This window comes from Camelus bactrianus, chromosome 2 (genome assembly GCF_048773025.1).
Source record: "Camelus bactrianus isolate YW-2024 breed Bactrian camel chromosome 2, ASM4877302v1, whole genome shotgun sequence".
Taxonomy (NCBI): Eukaryota; Metazoa; Chordata; class Mammalia; order Artiodactyla; family Camelidae; genus Camelus; species Camelus bactrianus.
Window position 1 is genome coordinate 33,404,225 of NC_133540.1, and position 20,232 is coordinate 33,424,456.

The 20,232-nt window shown below is 36.6% G+C and overlaps 2 protein-coding genes across 5 annotated transcripts in view; one reads left to right on the forward strand and one right to left on the reverse strand.

Moving 5' to 3' along the window:
- ABCE1 (ATP binding cassette subfamily E member 1) overlaps window positions 1-1,846 on the reverse strand; it is a 28,399-nt gene extending 26,553 nt beyond the window's left edge. The window contains exon 1 of the mRNA XM_010954590.3: window positions 1,701-1,846. The gene's annotated coding sequence lies outside the window, so the exon portion shown is untranslated. The remainder of the gene's footprint in view (window positions 1-1,700) is intronic.
- Window positions 1,847-1,931: 85 nt separating this feature from the next.
- ANAPC10 (anaphase promoting complex subunit 10) overlaps window positions 1,932-20,232 on the forward strand; it is a 55,006-nt gene continuing 36,705 nt past the window's right edge. For all 4 annotated transcript variants that reach the window (XM_010954591.3, XM_045516393.2, XM_074377836.1 and 1 more), the window contains exons 1-4: window positions 1,932-2,047; window positions 3,467-3,597; window positions 8,722-8,812; window positions 15,983-16,103. In XM_010954591.3, the coding sequence (XP_010952893.1) occupies window positions 3,483-3,597; window positions 8,722-8,812; window positions 15,983-16,103 (327 nt within the window). In that variant the 5' untranslated portion in view covers window positions 1,932-2,047; window positions 3,467-3,482. The remainder of the gene's footprint in view (window positions 2,048-3,466; window positions 3,598-8,721; window positions 8,813-15,982; window positions 16,104-20,232) is intronic.

Below are 20,232 nucleotides of genomic sequence, written 5' to 3' on the forward strand. Positions count from 1 at the left end.
TTGATTTACATGAAAAAGTAGATTATAATGCATTTAAGAAAAATGAATACAGATCCTTTACAGACTGTTAATTAACTGTGTAAACACTATTAATTAAATTTCTATGTTAGTTTCAAGAACTGGGAAGAGGGAATCCCCACTTTCTCTTTCAATGAGAAAGAAACAGCACAGGAAAGCTTGGAAGGGAAGACTATAGGAACAAACCCCTTAAAACAAAGAGGGATTTGAAAATATGCCAAATCTGAAAACAAATTCAGAAAATGACCTTCACTGTCATCCTTCCAGCTGGGAGGGAAAAAGGAAGTGAGACATACATGGAAAGCCTTTGCAGTCTAAGACCAAAATTATAATAACACCCTGTGAAAGCATTTAAAAGACTGCTGTAAATGAATGATGCTTGATACGTAAATATTCTAACTTATGCTATTGCAAATTATTAATCTTATGAAACTCAAGTTGGGAGTGGTGCACAGCTACGGTTTCAGAGTATTAAATGGAGGACAATTAGAAGGGATACTAAATTAACATTGCCTTCTCCTTCTCCCACACCAGCAATTATATTAAGTGTTCTTCCAAAAAAAATTTTTATACGAAAGAACAAGGCTTTTAACTAAAACTTAAACAAACAAAAATACTTTTTGGCTGAGATACAGATAAGAGCCCTTGGTTAATACTGACAAAGCATTATTGTCAAGTAACTGATACAGAATGAATATTCTCAGTATGAAGGACAAAGATTGAGGACTGCAACACACATACCATTATCATAACTGCTAATTAACAGTTCTATGGAAAAGAGGGCAAAACAACACACACACACTGTTTTGACAGCCATTTCTCACTTTTGCCAGTTTTACCGCAAGAAAATGAGAAAACAGTTTATGTAGTTTATGGGATGTGGGAATTGGCGTGAGCCATCATGCCTATAATGTATGAACCACTGAAGTAAAAATAAAGGTATTTTCAGTAATGACACCACCCCTGATCTCAAGGAGTTTTAAGATACAGTAAAGAGAAAAACGGAGAAGTCATCAAGACGAAAAGTGCGGATCTTGTAAAAGCGCACCCCAAATGTTGAAGGCGTTAACCTGGGAGATTACTGAACTAACCCTGGTTACAGCAGAGTGCACGTTACTCTGAGAAAAGCAGTGACGTTTGGCCGTCATTTCTAAAGAGACTGGGAGTGGAAAAGGAGTACGCGACTCCATGGCGGCAAGATGCCATGACTCATAGCACAGTCGCCAAACGGTACAAGAAAAGGCCAAGACTTCCCATAGTCAAATTCGTACCCGTGACATTATACCCATTACACTGTGTCGGGAAAGAGTTGGGGGTAGGAGGGGATGCTGTAAGTTCTAAAGGGAAGATTCAGCTCTAGGGTAGGAGCGGTGTAAGAGGGGTGGCGGTGGAGGTGGTAACACTGAGGGGATAGCATCCAGGTCCACTTTCGTGTTCCCTGGCGGGGATGGCGACCAACAGCGGCCAGGAGCCAGGCGGGCTGGAAGGGAAGCGCGAGGCGGTTCCAGACGTCGGTGGCGCCCGCGCTCCGCAGGTTCCAGCTGTCTCTCCCAAGCCGGCTGCCACGCGCCGCCGCCGTCTCCACAGCCGCCACCTGAGGCCTAACCTAAAGGCTCTCGGAGAACGTCCCTAAAGTGGCGGACTGCAGCTAACGGCCAAACCTTGCCGGGGTATCCACTTACCTGGAAAGACAGATTTCCCTCGCGGAGGGGCATGCAGAGGCCAAACCAGCTCTTGCTTTCACTTCTCAGGCAAACGGCGTGTTCCTACGGCCACCGGCCAAAATGGCGGTGCCCAGCCGCCGCCGCCTCGCGCATGCCACAAGCACGTAGTGCGCACGCGCGACAGGGAGCGCAAGGCGGAGCCCTGGAGGGTGGTAGGGCGAGACAGCGCGAACTGACGTCATTGGGCTGCGACCTCAAGTTACGTCGTTGGGGGAGAAAGGCTATGCTGAGAAGCTGAGTGGGAGTGGCGCGGAGCTGTGGCGGATCCTGAAAACCTGAGTGGTGGCAAGCCGGGTCTGCAAGCTGTAAGTGCGTGGGCTTTCCCCGACGGGGAGGATGGTTCTGGCTTAAGCAGATACCTTCTCCTCCCCAATGTCCGTCTCCTTTTCCCCTCCTGATTTCCTCAAGGCGGGTGGGTCTGGAATGGATCTTTAGCCGTTGTCCATCATTCCAGCACTTCTGGCAGAGGTGTCAAGCAGAACCAGCACAGTCTGGTCCAGACGCTGCTCGCGGTGGCGTTCTCTCCTTGGCCTCAGGTCCTTCTGAACTGTGTGGAAGAATAGGAACCTAATCTTCTCCGAGCTCCGTGCATTATCCACTTGGTGGCGTCCAGTACCAAGTTCGGCAGTTGAATTCTGCTCCAGTGTAGAAATGGGCCTTTTTTTTTTGACATTTGACGAGGCCACAGATTTAATTGTCTCATCCTAGCCCTCACTTAACTTGCAGGTGGTAAATACTATAGTTTTTAATTGAACCTATTCATTCATCAACTTATTCAATAAATTGCTAATGGAGCGTTTAAACCTCAGACCTTTTCAAAGTTAATAGTCCAGTAGCTACTATTATTTGAAGAGTATCAATTGCTTGTGTGGAGATTAGGGAATAACTGAGATTTGACAGGAGGTGTCAAGGACACGGTTTACAGACCTTTAGGGCCAAGTTTATAATAGGATATACTCATAATGATATTCAGTAGCTGTAACCTCGCACTACCAAAGCAGTTTTACATGTTGCTCACTATCCAAGAGGTCTTTTTTTTTCATGTTTGAAAACGCTTACCAAGATTAACCAACAAAAGATGTAAAAGATGAAGTAAACTTGTCCAGAATAGGCCAGTTACTGACTTCTAGACCTTGAAGTCTTTTTTCTGGCTTTATGTTCTATGGCAAGAGCACATATAAATGGAACTTTTGATAACTAGTGGGATGTGATTTTTCTTTGTATCACTTAATGGATTATTCAAAATGTAGACCAATATTTACATATTCCTGGAATAAGAGTATTTCATTCTAACTTTTCTAGGGAAAAAACTCCATTTGAAGTAGAAATTTTTACTCATACAGGTATAGAACTGCATAACGTTATGAAATTATAGATCAAGTCAACCCATTTGACAGGAAAGGAAATAAAGCCCAGACCTGCCCAAAGTCTAGGCTAGTTAAAGAGGCTGAAGCTGACACTCTGATGCTGTGTCCTTTTGACTACTCTCCTCTGCTGCTTTGCACATCTTGTAAGTCATGATATAATATATTTTAGGAATAAAAACTGAATTCCCCAGAGTTTTTAATCACAGTGATTAAGTTCTATCAACTGCTTTTGAGAAATGGATAATTAATATCCAGGGAATATTAGCAATCCATTTGGTTACTAAATTTTTATTTTTACCTATTGTAGGAATATGCTTAGGCCCTGGTGTAATGTGGATATTCCTTTTTTCTACATAGAATATTAAAAAAAAAAATGACCACACCAAACAAGACACCTCCTGGTGCTGACCCTAAGCAGTTGGAAAGGACTGGAACAGTACGGGAAATTGGGTCGCAAGCTGTTTGGTCACTCTCATCTTGCAAACCAGGTAAAACAAAACAAAACAAAACAGCTGTTTGTAATAACTACTGAAAATTTCCTTGTACACTGGGCTGACTTTACTATTCTTTTTGTTTAGATGCTTTATTTTAATTCCAAAATAAATCTAATTGGATTTTAAACAAATAGTTATATAATCTCTGTACAGTTGCTTTGCTAGTACCCACTTCAGTATAACTGCACATGTCATAAGGTCTCTTTATTCTCCCCTCTCTCTGCTATAACTCGGTTATTTGGTTAGCTTTTCTAGCCAGTTTTTCTAAGTTACCATTTGGAGATACCCTTGTGGACCATGACAGAGGTTTGGCTGCTGTTGGTTCTTTTAAGGGCAGCATTCCTGCAGAAATATCAGTAAGGTGATTTCCCTTAGCTTCCAGAGAGTCAAGTTTAGATTTCTCCAAAATCTTAATTATAGGCAAAGCAGAGGTAAATGTGTTGCATCCAATAATTTATGAATGTAGGGGCCATTTTAAATTTTATTTCTGCTGGAAGTAAAGAAATCATGTTGCTTTCACAGCATTTCAAAATCATGAGCTACTCTGAAAGCATGTCTGCTTTTAGTACAAATGTTGGCAGTTTTGTCCTTGGTTAAAGTGCAGGACTGTGTAAGAGCGAAGAATTCAGCCTTTTGAGTTGAAGTAGCCATAGGTAAAGTTTGCTGCCTCAGTAGCCTCGGAAGGAGTTGTAATAGCTTACCCAGCACAATATTTGCCATTGTCACCTTTTAAATAAGAACCATCAGTGAACCATGAGAAGTCAGAATTAAACAGGAATTTCCTGTAGATCATCACAAGGAGTCAGGAGGTGGTCCTTCAGCATTAAAGCAGTTGTGAAGGACTTCATCAGTGACTGGGTGGGGAAGAGTAGCCTGATTTAGGCTGTTACAATGTAAAAGAGTTAGATGAGGAACAGCTAACAAAGGATTTCTTAGGAGGTGAGGCAGCTGACTGAGAAGTGTTGAGTATGATGAGAATTCAGGGGAGCTTCTGTTGCATGAAGTACAAAAGTGATTAAAGGGAATTCCACAGTGAATTTCTTGGTGACTTTAACTAAAAGAACAGTGGCTGTAATGGTTCCAAAGCAAGGGGGGTATCTTTCATGCCACAGGGTCCAGTTGCTGGTGTAATATCCTATGGATCACTGGTGATCCCCATGTTTTTGGGTGAGTAACTCATGGGCATTCCCCTCCCATTTTCATATACAAAAAGGGAATAATTGGAATGCCCAAGGGCAGGTGGGTTCAACAAACTCTCCATTAAGGCCTTGGTAGCTATGTCATCTGGTTCTTCTCATAAAATTGGGTCAGGGCTGTTATTAAGTAAAACTTATAGAAACTTTGGCCATAGAAGAGAAATTTGGAATCTAATTTCAGCAGTAACCAACTAGCCTGAGAAAACCTTGCAGTTGGTGCTTAAGGGTTTTGGGAAACTTAGGACACCATGAAGTCTGTTGAGATCTAGGTGTAGCCCTTGTTCTGATATCACATGCCCTAAATAGCAAACCTGGGTTTGGGCCAACTGCAGTTTTCTTTGGCAATCTTATGTCCCTTTAAGGCTAAAAGCTTTAGCAAGTAGATGATGACTTCCTATGAGGAGGCTTGAAAAGGAGAGTAAAGAAGCAAATCATTGCAACAAAGTAGAACCCCCAGGGAACTTTTTATCATCCAGATCAGCCTTCAGGATTTGAGAGAAAAAAGACTTAGTAAAACTCTGAGGTATTACTGCCCAGGTGAATTATATTTCTTCCAAAGTAAAGGCAAAAAGGTATTGGCTAGCTTCATCAACTGGAATACTAAAGCATACCCTGCATGAATCAATTACAGTAAAGAATTTACTCATGGTGGGAATGGATGTTAGTGACATATGAAGGTTAGGAGCAACAGGGTGTCCAAGGATAACAGTGTTGTTTATTGCTGGTGGTCCTGGACAAACCTCCACCTGTAGGTTTTTCTCACCAGTAAAATGGGGGTGCTACAGGGACTAGCTCAAGAGATAGAGACCTCAAGCCTTGTAATCTTATATTGTGGGCTTTATGTCTTGAAAGACTTTTTTACTTATAAGTTACTGATTAATTCTGGGAAGAGGTTTTGAGGGGTCTGTTTGAATCTTGATGGGAGATGCGCTGTGGATTTCGCCCACGAAGAAGGGATTAGCTGATTTAAAAGGGACAAATGATCAGTGTTTCCAGAATCAGTTCTAGGACCATCAGAAATGAAACAAGTAAAAGATATCAAAGGGTCATTTAACTCACTTGTTGGTTAGTTTGATGACTACTCTCAGTTTCTAAAATTATTTCCCCCTTTTAGGAGAAAGAAATTACAGCATGATACTTATCTAAGAAGTCTTGGCATAATGAATAGATAGGGGTGGAGGAACTAAGGGAAGGAAAGGTGTGTATCTCTCAAAGAGCCTAAACAAAAGGGGATACGTTCAGAAACAGGAACCTCTTGGGGATCATTAGAGATCCCCACTATTTGAGCTGTTTTAGTTCTCTGAGGCAGGGGCTGTTTTATAGTAGTTGGGGTATAGAGTGTGGCTCTAGTGTTAATTAGGCCTGGGAGAGATTCACCCCCAATTTGGAGAAATGTTTCTTGAAATCGATTAAGAGAGAGGATTGGGAGGAGCCCCTGTAGTTCCTCTGAGCCCTGTCACTGAGAATTAGGAGGATGTTGGAGAGGCTGGTTAGCGGGCTGAAGGTGCCTAAGGTGCTTAAATTTGTAACAATCTCTTTTCCAATGTTCTGACTCTTTGCAGAAACTTGGAAGATTTTGGTCCCATTTAGGGACTTTAATTTGCTGAAATTGAAAATTAAGAATTTTGTCAGTGATTCTAGAGTGCAAGAGAACTGGTTCATCAGATTAACTAAATCTGGAATGGACACAGTTTCCCAGTTCATCCTAGTCCTTTTACTAGAAGGGAATGGTCCCAGTTCAGCCCATTAATAAACAGAGTTAAAAGCTACCTGGGTTGAATCAACATCTGAAGGAAGACCAGAATTTTCTTTAAAAAGAATTAGAAGTTGATTATAATAATCATAAACAGGTTCATCAGATTTTTGTATGCAAGTCTGAATTTTGTTCCAATCAACAGGCTTTGGAAAAATCCTAGGAATTGCATGATAAAGTTGCTTGAGCAATTGCTGGGGCCTGGTCGTATGATAAGTTGATGGGCTGGTCTCCCAGTTATAATTTTAGAGACTTTTTAGGATTTTCCTAATTGGCAGTTTTCATCCAGTGCTGGACCTGGCCTTCACTAACAAGCTGAAAGGATTCAGAGAAACCAGGTTGACAAGTTTTAATGACTGTATTAAGTCACTCAGCAAATCTGTAAGGATCTTCAGTTACTTTGGGAAAATCTTTGACAATGGCTTGCAGTTCAATTTTTGTCCAGGGAATATATGAAATTGAGGATTTAGCCTCTGGATTCTCAGAAGGCTTAATTTTAAAGGGACAGGTTCTGATAAGTTCAGAGGAAAAGGGAGAATTTAAGAGAAAAAGGGAGGCTGGCAAAAGAATTGGTATGGGGGAATTGAAGGTATAGAGGAGGCGTAGGCAGCACAAAAGGGAAGGGGGAAGATGGTGCCAGAGGTGGAGTCTGGCCACAAGGAGCTGAGGGAAGGAGACAAGATGAGATGGGGCCTAAGACGAAGAAGCCAAGGAAGAGAAGCCTGAGGCTTCAGGAGCCACTTTATCTTTCTTTAATCATTTGTTTGCCTCAGTTAATCTTAGAATTTTATTCTGCAGAGAGGCGATTTTAGCCTCCTGATAATGCTGAAAAGCCTCAAAATGCCAATCAAAATAAGCATTAACGCTGAGTTTTGGACATTTTTGAGCCATTGTAATCCTATTCAGTTTTAAGGAAATTAAGTTAGAGATTTCAAAAATTCTCTGTAATGGTCATTTATATTCTAAATTGCCTTCGGTCAGGTTGGTCCATTTAATTAGAAATTTACATGAGGAAGGACCTCACCTTTTAAACATAAAATTATCTGGCGTCCTGTTAAGGGGTGGGCACACTCAGAATGTTTAGATAACTAGGATCCCATTTCTCAGAGGTTTTTCTCTGTAGTAAAAGAACAATTTCCAAATAGTTTACAGCACATACAACTCAATTCAAACAGCTTGTAGGCTAATCCCAGCCAGTTCTAAGGAAACAGCTTGGTCCTGGAGGAGCTGGGCCAGACTTTTTCAGCCAGTTTCCAGAGGCCAGCCCATTCCAAAAGAATAGAATGAAGATGAAAAACTGTCACAGTTTCAGAGAAGCAGCCCCTGTTCCCAAAGGAAAGGGCCAAAGGTGTTTTCAGGCAGCTTTGGTTGAAATAGTCTGATCTCAAATTCTGACTGACATGCCAAATGAGTACTCATATACAGAACAAAGCCTTAACCAAAAGGATGAAACCTTAAAATCGATCTCAAATAAAGTTTGGAGAGTTTCAAATGCAAAGAGTGTGTGTGCTCATATCCAGGGGAAAGATTCAACCTTCAAATTCCAGTGTCAGCGAGAAAGCAGTGAGTGACAGTGGGTTCAGTGGTAGGTCCTGCACCTGTTTGCTCACCAGCCCTGGAACCATTGGGGAGTCTTCCCTGCTCTGCGTATGGGCCATCAACATATTGATCTGAAATAAATAGTCTGCCATATATTTCTCCAGCAAAGATGGGTTTTCTTGGGATCAGCAGAGAATTGCAATTTGGGATCTGCAACCATGGCAAGCCATTTGCAAGTTCCCCCTTGGCAAGGGAAGTAGAACCCTTTTATAGAGAGGAAAAGGAAGCTGGGAGGGCTATAGTAGACAAAGAGGCCATGGCTTCTCATTGGCTGCATCCTTGCCAGGAAAGAGGAGTCTTCTTCCTTTTGGGCTCTGTTATGGTCACAGGGTGTGAGAGCTCCCCCATCTGGTCTCTCAACTCTATTTAATTGAGATTTGTGTTTATTATTTTTACACTTACGAGAACTGAGATCTTAAGAGGATGGAAGAATTTTGGTTAATTTAAATTTCACAGTACTGACCATCATCTTTATCACAGTTTCTGATCAAATATATTTGGTAATTTTATATTTTGAATATATGGCTCTTTCTTTTTTATGAGAATTTATTGTAACTTTGGTGTTTTTAGGGTTTGGAGTGGATCAATTACGAGATGACAATCTAGAAACTTACTGGCAATCAGATGGCTCCCAGCCTCATTTAGTGAACATCCAATTCAGGTAATATGTTTTTGAATTTTCAGCTTGTATAAGTTATCAGTGGATAAAGAAATCTTTTATTTACATAAAACTTAAAGAAATACAGACATTGCAGTGAAGTGCACTTAGCTCTGCCTTTTTGTAAGCCTTAGAGATTATTTTTCTGCTCTGCTAGATTTTAAATGTTTTAAGTTTACTTTGTCTTATCTTTTATGAATTCTTGATGGTATTGTACACAGTTCCTTTCATGTAGATATTTCTCAGATGTACTTTTCAATATGATTTATTTCAAAAAAATTATACTTTGCTTGTGACACAATGCAGTGCCTTAATGCATTTCATTAAGTCCACCAGGAGTGATGATAGTAAGTCTTGAGCTATAGACCATTTATATAACTTCTCATATTTGTACTTCCATTTAGAAAAAAAATTATTCTAACTGATTACCTCTAAGGATATTCTCAGTTTTGAAATGCTTACTTTTGGGGAGGAAGTGGAAAACAGCCATATGTTTGTCAAGTGCTTTGAATTTATTGACATAGATGGAAACCGGTTAACTTGTTTATCTTGCTCCATTTATACCATCTATTTTAACATTCTCTAGCATTGTAGTTTTAGTCTGTTTTTATTGTCCTAGGATACAGATCAGCAAATTTCTTATGAAAAAGCCAGACAGTAAATATTTTAGACCTTGTGTGTTGTCTGGTCCCTGTTGCAAGTACTTAGTAATGCCATTATTGCATGAAAGCAGCTGTAGGCAACGCATAATGACTGAATTTACCTTTTCTAATTAATCTTACAAATGTAGGTGGTGGACAGGTTTCAGTCAGTGGGCTATGTATGCCAACTCTTGTCCTAGGATATTAAATATATATACACCAGAAATAAAAACAGCAGCTAATATTTTTTAAAAGGCTTTAAATACCAGATACTTTGCTAAATGCCTTACCTGTTTATTTCATTTAACTTTTATGGCTATTTTTATCTTTATTTTATAGCCTTAGAAGCAGAGAGATTGAGTAACTTGCTCTAGGTATCTCATATGAGTAGAATCATACAGTATTTGTCCTTTTGTGTTTAGTGTAACTTAGCATAATGTTTTCATGGTCCATCCATGTATTAGAATTTCATTCCTTTTTAAGTCTAAATAGTATTCCATTGTACGTATATACCAATTTCATTTGCTGTTAATGGACATTTGGACTGTTTCCACCTTATGGCTATTGTGAGTAATCCTGCCCTGGACATGATGGACAAGTTGTCTGTTTGAGTCCTGGCTTTCAGTTCTTTTGCATGTATACCTAGAAGTGGAATTGCTTGATCTAATGGTAATTCTGTATTTAATTTTTTGAGGTACTACCATACTGTTTTCCACAGCAGCTGTACCATTTTACATCCCCAAAAACAATATTGTATATTGTTTCCCATTTCTCCACATCCATGCCAATACTCGTTTTCTATTTTTTTGATAATAGCCATTCTAATGGGTGTGAAGTGAAACCATCATTAAGGTTTTGATTTGCATTTCTTTAATGATTAGTGATGTTGAGCCTCTTTTCAAGTACTTATTGGCCATTTAATATCTTTTTTGGAGAAATGGCTATTCAAGTCCTTTGCCCATTTTTGAATTGGCTTTTTGCTTTTTTGTTGTTGATTTTTAGGAGTTTTTTATATATTCTGGATTTTATTTTCTCCCATTCTGTGGGTTGCCACTTTATAAAAATTTTTATTTTTGATGAAATACATTTTGTTAATTTTTTTATGTTGCTTATACTTTTTGATGTCATATCTCATTGTTTGGTTTTTAAATCGTTTTCTAATGAAGTATGGATGTTATGACACTATTATTTCTAAGGCTTGGTCATAAAAGGCAATTTCTGCCTTGTTCTCTTTCTTTTATGTGACTCTCCCCCTTGATACCCATCTACCATGCTGTGAGAAAACCCACATCAAATGGAGAAGCCCATTAGAATAATGAACCAAAGCCCAAGTCGTCAGCTAAGCTCCCAGCTGACAACCAGCACCAACTTGTCAGCCGTATTGGTGAGCCATCTTGGAAACAAATCCTTCAGATCTCAAGTCAGGGTGCTACACCTGATGCTGTGTAGGACCTTCCCTTCTGAGCCCTGCCCACATTCCAAATTCATAAACAAAATAATTTCTACTTTTTAAAGCCACTAAGTTTCGACGTGGTTTGTTATACACCTGTAGGCACATATTTATATTACCTCTTTTTAATTTATTATTTTTAAATTCTATCATCTGTCTTTTCTATATCTATCTTTATTGACTGATTTTTCCTCATTATGGCTCACATTTTTCTGCATCTTTGCAGTAATTTTTGATTGGATCCTGGATATAGTAAATTTCACCACGTTGAATGTTAGATTTTTTTTTTTAAGAGGATTAGGCTTTGTTCTGGCAGGCAGTTAAGTTACTTAAGAATCAACTTGATCTTTTTGAGGCTTGATTTTAAGCCTCTTTATAGTGGGTCTAGAGTACCTTTTACTCCAGGGTGGGAGTCAGCAAACTTTTTGTAATGGCGTAGACAGTAAACATTTTAGGCCTTGCAGACTATGTTTAAGCTATTGCAACTGCCCGGCGCTGCTGTTGTAGTGCAGAAGTAGCTGCGGACAGTAGGTGAGTGAATGGGCATTGCTTTGTTTCACTGTTACTTTATTTACAAAAATAGGTGGTAAGCCACATTTGGCATCTGAACCGTGGGTTTGCTGATCCCTGCTCTAGGGCAGCAATTCTCCAACTTTTTGGTTCCAGTACCATTTTAACCTTTTATTGAGGCCTCCAAAAGCCTTTTATTTATTTTTTATATCTTTTCAGTATTAACCATATTAGAAATGATAGCTGAGGAATTTTAAAGTATTTATTTATTATCTAAAATTGAATAATAATCTACTATATGTTAACACAAATAACATTTTTCAATGAAAAATAACTGTCTCTTCCAAAACACAAAATAGTGAGAATAGTGTTACTGTTTTACTTTTCTTGTGAATCTCTTTAGTGGTCCGACTTAAGAGAAGACAGCTGGAGTCTCACATACGCTTCTTCATTCAACCTTTTACAGCATCCCATGGCAGATTGCATCTGGAAAACTGCACTGTACACTCATAAGAGAATGATTCTGAAAAAGACAAATAATGTCTTAGTATTATTAGGAAAATAGTTATGACCTTGTTGATCCCCTAAAGGAGTCTTGAGATCCCTCACAGATCCCCAGACCACTCTTTAAGATCACTTCTTATGGGCAAGATTAGCCTCATGGAATGCTGCGGCTTGACCCTTCTGGGATCTCAAATGAATGTCCTAGATATTTGAGGGTTTTTTTTTTTTCATTTTTTTTTTACTGAAGTATAGTTGATTTACAATGTTTCAGGTGTATACCAGATTCCTTTCCATTATAGGTTACTACAAGATTGTGAATATAGTTCCTTGTGCTATACAGTAGGCTGCCCTAGATATTTGAAGAGATATTTGGACTCTCCACTTTGGTTGTTAGGAACGCTGATGATTGGCTACTCTGTGTGACCTCTGGGAATTGTTTGGCTTACTGCTTCTAAGGAATTGTACTCACAGCAACTGCTGTTCTTTGCATGTCTTTGTGGAGTTTCATCCCATGCATGCACAGATTGGTATTCAAAGACTCAAGGGAACTCCATGCAGATGTCTGGAGTTTTTTTCTCAGTATAGCTCCTTCGTCAATTAGTGAGACTGCAGGATTCTGTTAGACTCTTCCCTCCCTGTATTGCAGTCCAGAAATTGCCTTCAGTCCAGAAGCCCAGTTGTTCATAGGACTTACTTCATTCATTCCCTTTCTGTCCTGTTGTTCAGTGTCTGCAGTCAGATGTTTCGTAGATGTTGCCTGGTATTCTAGCTGTTTATGGTGGGAGGGCAAGTCTGGTAGTGGTAATTCCTTCATGGGCAGACAGGACATCCTGACTTTTGCCTAAATCCCAGGCGGTGGGAAGGAGTAGGTGGGAAAGGTAAAAGGGGCATGCCTTCCTTTTAAAGAGGTTCTTTATAACACAACAGTCATTTGGTTCAACTCTTACTGGCCATAACTTAGCCATACAGTCATACCTAGCTTTAAGGGAAGCTGGGGAGTATAGTCTGTTAGCTGGATGTTCTGAAGAAAGAAGGGACAGGAGGCTGTTAGGTTGGCAACTAGGAGTTATCTGTCCCTAATGTCTTCTGTTGTAATTTCATGGGTTCCAAATCAGTTGGGAAATTATTCAAGAGTCAGCAGGTGGAGACCAAAGTATCACTCTTATAAAACTGACAAAGCTGATGTTTTAGAAAGGGTTTATATCTGTGGTCAAGTGTGTTTCCTAAAATTGAACCCTAAAATTAAGCAGAGTTACCCATCCAGTTATGAAAGTGCTAGACCAGGTGGAGCCTGCTCCTATTAAATGTGTGACATGAAGGAACAGAGCAAATACTGGCTTCCTGCCAGCAGCTCTTTCTCTGCAGAAGGGGAGTAGTGGGTGAGGGGATAGAGGCTGGGAGTGGTACTTACATCATCAGAAATGGGAAGTCTTACCTTCTTACTTCTCCCTTCTTACAATACTGTATCCTAAGAGGTTAGCATAGTGCCTGGTGTCTAGTAAGCATTCAGTTATGGTGATTATTATTTTCAAGATGATTTGAGCATTTGAGTAGCTACCACTAAGTCTCATAATCTGTGCACTTAATCTTCCCGCATGCATTGCCATTTGACAAACAGCACGATTTTCTGTGCAATGTTATTTTAAAATTTTACCATGAGATAAAATTGATAAAAAATTTAAAAGGCTTAATGGGTACCTTTTAGAATGACAGTTTAAAATTCTTGGTGAGGTCACAGTTTCCTTTGCAAGTCTAATGAAACTGCGTATATTGCCTGAGTTATTCCCATGATTTCTGGTGCTACATGAGCTCATGATGTAGGTAAAATTTAAAGCATTACAAACATCTACGTATTTACTGTAAAATGGTGTCAATGACAATGTTGAGTAAGCTAAGTACAGTTGATTAGTAGGAAGGTGATAGTAGTTAAGATCATGTGAGGCAGGCAGACACATGTGAACTCCCGCTCTGCCCATCTACTAGCTTTGTGACCTTAAGCCAGTTATTAACCTGAGTGTTACTGTTTTTATTTTTTCAGTCAGTAAAATGGAAGTGATAATAGTTCCTCTATTGCAAGGTTGAGGAGTAGATGAGATAATACACATAAAGCATTACTTCTGGGCCAGACACAGTATTCACTTGCTATTTGCTGCTGTTGCTGTTGTGTTTATAATCATTAGTGTTATTACTGTTTTTTCGCCTTTCTAACCTAACCCTTATTATATCTTTTAGTTCTTAGTGACCAAGTTATCTTGAATTTAATAACTTAGAGATAAAATTATCCTGAGTTAAAAACTCGATCCTTTAGTTTGGCTTTTGTTAAAAAAAAAGTCCTTAAGAGTTATCGTCATGATCTTTGATCTCTCCATATTAAGAAAGAGCTTTCACTGCCTCTTTATGGCTGGTGCATCAGGGAAAAGATCTTTTGTACGCCATTCAAAATTCCCCCTTCTTCCTTTGCATCCTCTCCCATCTCCTTCCTGGCCCAGTAGAAAGAGAAAGATGTCAGTTTGATACCGCTGGCCTCTTTTGAAAATCTGGTAATGGTATTTATGCTGTCAGCAGTTCCTGAGTATTTAGCGTTTTACACCTTGATCAGTCTTTATTATTTGAGGAAAAGTCTTTAACTTTCCCCATTCCTTTCTGATGAAAAGCTTGGGCTACAGAAGTTTGGTCCCCTCACTCAGAACTACAGATCCCCTGCTGTTTTTATAGGCTGACTTTTGACATAGACTGCTTCTGTTCAAGGAGCTCATTGTTATGAAGTCAGTGCCGGTTATACCAGATCTTAACTTTTAAAGCATATTTAAATAGGCTTCTTAATTTTTTTTGGTTGATACTTAAAATTGTCTAATTTCCCCCCCAAAGACCAGAATAATATATGCTTATTGTAAAACATTAATCAGAAAATATAGAAATCATAAAGAAGAAAACAAGGATCTCCCATAGTTCCACCCCACCAAAATAGTCACTTTTACTGTTCTCATATGATTCTACCTGTGCCTTTTTCTATGTATACCTATATATAGGTTTATATGACTTTAAAACTTTTTTGTTTTTCCCAGAATGCAATTCTTTTTAATATTCTGTTTTGTAATCTGCTTTTTCCCTACTTTAACTATCTATCTGTGTGCATCTTAAATCGTTGTGTAGGATTTCATTGGATTTGTATAATGTAGTTTGTTTACCTAATTCCCTATTGGATGGACATTTAGGTTATTTATAATTTTTCAGTAATTCAGCTGCAAGATCATGAACATTTTTCTTCATCCGTTTTAGAGTAGTTATGTTATTTATTGTCTTTTAATGCATTCTTAGAAGTTGAATTTGTGGGTCAAAGACTGTGTCTTCCTAGTGGCTAGGAAAGTACCTTTTTCTCATCAAATTTGAGTATTATTAATTATTTTCATATTTCCCAATATGATAAAAAACTAATATCTGTATATTTTAATTTCTTTTTCTTTAATTATTAGAGATTGAACATATTTTCATGTTTTTTGGCCACTTGCAGCTTTCTGAGATTAATTTTTTTCTGTAATCTTTGCTTATTTTTCTAAGGTATATATTTTAAAATAGCAAAATTTTATTTCTTGCATTAAATGATAAGATTATACTTTCTATTTTTAAAAAGACCATTTTTCTCCTTGCTAGACTTAGTTTCTCACTTAGATAGTTATTTTCAAGTATTAACATAGGAAATTAAGTAATTAACTGTTAACTAGTCAAGCTTGTTAGAATAATTTCTTTGTCTAGAATACAGATGAGGAGAACTGAAATCTTTGATGCTTGTTTGCACTCTAAGGTAGCTATTTTGGCTTAACTGTTCCTTTTTTGCTCACATCTGGTTCTTGACCATGTTCTAGGTAAGAGATGTCTGTACAAGTAACATGTGTATCTTTTTTTTTACATGTGCTTCATTTCCATCATTGCTAAAATTAAAGAAAATGGAAATTATTGATTCAGATACTCATTTTAGCAAACTGTGACTTTTAAAATCAGAATAAGATGTTTTGGATATAATCTTTCCGCATGATAAAAGGCACATTGTTTTTACTTTATTGCTTTTAGAAGAAAAACAACAGTGAAGACATTATGTATTTATGCGGACTACAAATCTGATGAAAGCTATACTCCAAGCAAGATCTCAGTCAGAGTGGGAAATAATTTTCACAATCTTCAAGAAATTCGGGTATGTCTTTAAAATTTTAAAAAATATTTTGTCCTGTAATTCTTGCTCTCAAGAAGATAGTCACCTTTGACATTAAATTAGTCAGATTAAAATGTTAATATATAAAAGGAAAATTGTTAATATCTAAGAAAACATTTAAAATTTTTAGTATTTTTAATATTCTTTTGAATTCTGATTATCATCTTTTTTCCTCAATATTTTATTATGGAAATTTTCAGATGTACAGAAAAGCTGAAAGAATTATATAGTGAACCCCAGTTTACTCACATCCTAGATTTTACAGTTGTTAAAGTTTTGCTATATTGCTTTATTATACTCTGTCGATTAACTAATTATTATGTGCATTTCAAAGTGATTTCCATGTATTTGTACACATCACTCCAAATACTTTAGCATGATATATAGCTAGGGTTATTAATACTTGCTTGAAGTTCATTTTTTAAGGTAAAATTTATATAAATTTTATACAAATCTTAAGTATAATGTTGGTGAGTTTTAACAAATGCATATATATCTGTGTAACCCCAAATCCTGTTAAGATATAGAACATTTCTGTTACACCAGAAAATTCCCTCGTATCCCTTTTTAGTCAGTTTCCATCTCTGTCCTGCCCTTAGACATAACTGTTTTTCTGATTTTATTTATTTATTCATTCATTCATTCCATAGATCAGTTTTCCCTGTTCTAGAATGTCATGTAAATGGAATCATACGGGGTATACCTTCATGTAAGGCCTCTTTCACTCAGCCTAATATTTTTTAAAGTAAATAAGAATTTAATATTTATTATGCATGTTTATACAGTATTAAAATAATGCTGAGTAAGTAACACAGATATTTTCCAAAAACACTGCAAAAAAGGTGAAGATAAAATTGTAGGAATGATACATGATCAATGTTACTCATTATTAAAAATATAGTCATCTATCTTTTAAACAGATTTGAATTTGTGGATTTCTACATGAACCAAAACATTTTTTCATCCATCATTGCATGTATCTTTGCTTCATTTTTTTTTCATTACTGAGTTTAGTCCATTATTTGAATATACCACAATTTATTTATCCCTGATAACTTTTTGAAGCCAATAGGACAATGTTTTTGTGATCTGAATTTTATTAGTCCCAGAATATTTACATTGCAGAGATAGCTTCAATGATTTTGAACTGTATACTTGGAAAGTTCTGGCCCTTAGCATTTTTCTTGTCAGAAAATCTTTGAGCTCAAATAATCATTAAAATCTTTTAAATTAGGTGGTTCTAAGATTTACGGGAAGGATCTGTGATTTTTGAAAGCTTTCCAGTTTTGTGGCCTGGACTCTTGCGTGACTTAGTCTTTATGTTTAAATCCTATCTCTACATTTACTTCTTCCCTGAGTTATAATAAAATACTTAATAAAAACCACATATACTTTCATTGTTTCCTCATTAGGTGCAGTGTTGTTCTTCTGTGAAATTTGCTTATGTATTAACAAATAATAAGTAAGGACATTGTCCACAGGTATTTTTGTTTTATTTGTTTTTTGTCCTTTGAGATAAGTTCATTGCTTTTTAAGACAATTACCTAGACAGTTATCTTCCTTTACTTTTAAAAAAATAATCCTATGAATTTTCTTGAGAACCAGTTTGGTTTTGAAAAATTGTCATAAATTATATAGTCTTCTTTTAGTTTAAAACCATTTCTTATTTTGTTTGACAGACTGTACAGGTTAAAACATACTTCCCATGTTTGAATAAATTCATAAATAGATCAGCTCCTGATTTTCGTCATTTAAATTTTTTTTCACTTTTTACTTTTTGAATTGAGAACCTTTAAATTCTTTTATTATCATAATCATATTAGACCATTTGCTAATTCTTCTTTTGGTCATGTATTTGATACATTTAATCAGTGTTCAGTGCTTTAAAGACTTGAGATAGTTACTTCTTATACTTTGTTAAACATTTTATATTTATTGCATGATTGGGCCACTCATATTGAGAAGCCTTTTCGGAGCAGAGTCAGCTTGTTTTGGTTTAAAACTGAAGATTTGTCATATAATTCTTCAGATAGGTTGAAATATGTCAAACACGAGAAATAAGTTTTGATCCAAACTATGTGTTGTATATATTTGTATTGTCCACTAGATGTCAGTATTGTCCTTTAATTGCTGGCCTCAGAGCCTAGTGATAAGTTCAAGGCCTCGAGTAGTCTTAGTTGTACTAGTTTTTCCTAGAGTATTCAAAAATTCTTTACTGCATTTTGGGAATGATGCACCTTCATAATGATTTCTAGATTTATGTATCAAATATATGTTTGTATTTTGTTAAATAGAGAAACTTTAAATGATATTTGTACCATTGTGGAATATTTTTAATCTAGTCTTTGCTTCTACTATATCATTTAAGTGCTGAAACATTAGCCATATAGAATAAAGGCTCTTTTAAATAGTCTCTTAATTTTATTCTAAGTGTGTTTATATTTCTGTGTAGTGACCACATAGCCCCATGAGACCAGTAATACTAATATTACCAGGTGATAATGTAAGTTGTTTTCCTGAAAAACTTAATGAACATACTGCTTTTCTGCCACAGTTCTCACTAAGGAACCATAATTTTTGGATTTTGCTTTAAAATATTAGTGCTGCCTTTGCAGCTCATGGTATATAAGGATACTTTTATCTTTTGATTATACATCTTTATATGTGATTGATTCTGTTTGCCTTTTTTCTTTTCTAAGTTAAAGAAATTAAGAATCTGATAGCACTTTGTTTTTAAGGAAAGATAAGAAGATCATGATTTTATTTTCTTACATTACTCCTCTCTAACATCCAAATTGTTATCTTTTTAAAAAATCTTTGCTTCTTGTAACTCAGATATTAAGACAAGTGATTAAAATAGTGTGAAGTTTTATGAGGTTTTTAGAACCATCATTTCATTAGTTATAGGACTGATTTAACTGAGTGGAAAATCCAACTAAATCTTTTTATATTTTTCCATGGATGCTTGCCCACTGGAGGGTGTAGTATGTATTGGAGTGTTTTAAGAGGTTTTCCTTTTTTACTAGAAATTATGAATTTGTTTACTTGAGACACTCCAAACTTATTTTCTGTGACTTTATTATTGATTTACAATAGTAACTTTAAAAAATTTTAGTTCAGGATGAAAAGAACAAATAGTTACCCTATTTACCCAAAGATTATTCTTTTTCTCTCGTATGTTTTCCTTCACTTCAGTTATGAAGCATAATATTATATGTAGGTCTTTGTTACCTCTGTTGAAAAATCTCTACAAAGAGATCAGGCCCTTCCTTTACTACTCTAGAATGCGTATTTTAACCTCTATACCTGAGGAAGGACCTAGAATTAAAACAGAAATGAAGTTTAGACTTTCTGCTTAATGATTGCAAGATACTAAAACTGAATTTGGCCAATTAGAACATGTTTTGGCATCAGAGTTGAATTTATTTATGCTGCTCATTCTACTTTCTTGTTTTCGAAATTATCTATCCTACACAAATGGGAAACCAACAACCTAAGAACATTTTACAAGATGTTTATGATTTGTTGCTTCTGCATGGGAAACTTTCTATATAGAAGTGAGAATTTAGCATTTCAGAGTCTTTGTATCATTATCTTTTCAGAATCCTTCATCTCAGTTTTGTTGCTTTTATGCAGGAAATCATGCTCATGTTGTCCAGAAAGTTATTTAGGAGATGATTTCAAATAAAGATATGGTTGCTTTTTAAATGTTTAAATCCTTCATATTTAACATTATGTTCTGGTTTAACATTGTTCATTTCCTTTGCTCTCAGAAGGGAAAATATGTGTGAAGGAAATTTTTTTGTCATTTAGCGTGAGAAACCAAAGAATACTATATTATTAATTGTGCCCATTTTAACATTTTAGAAAGCATCTCCAGCTAAAATCCAAGAAAACTTAAAGTCCTTTTCAATTTGCTAGCTAGTTATTTCTTTTCTTAAAAAACTATTGTAGAAATTTTTGTTCTTAAATATAAAGTCATTCATTGGACATACAGTGACAGCTCTCAAAATTATTTCTGTGCAGTTCATGAAAAACAACTTGTTAACTTAAGGTTAAGCAGATATTTGTAGCATTTGTGAAAGCTGTCCTTTGGTTCATTGTTAGCATT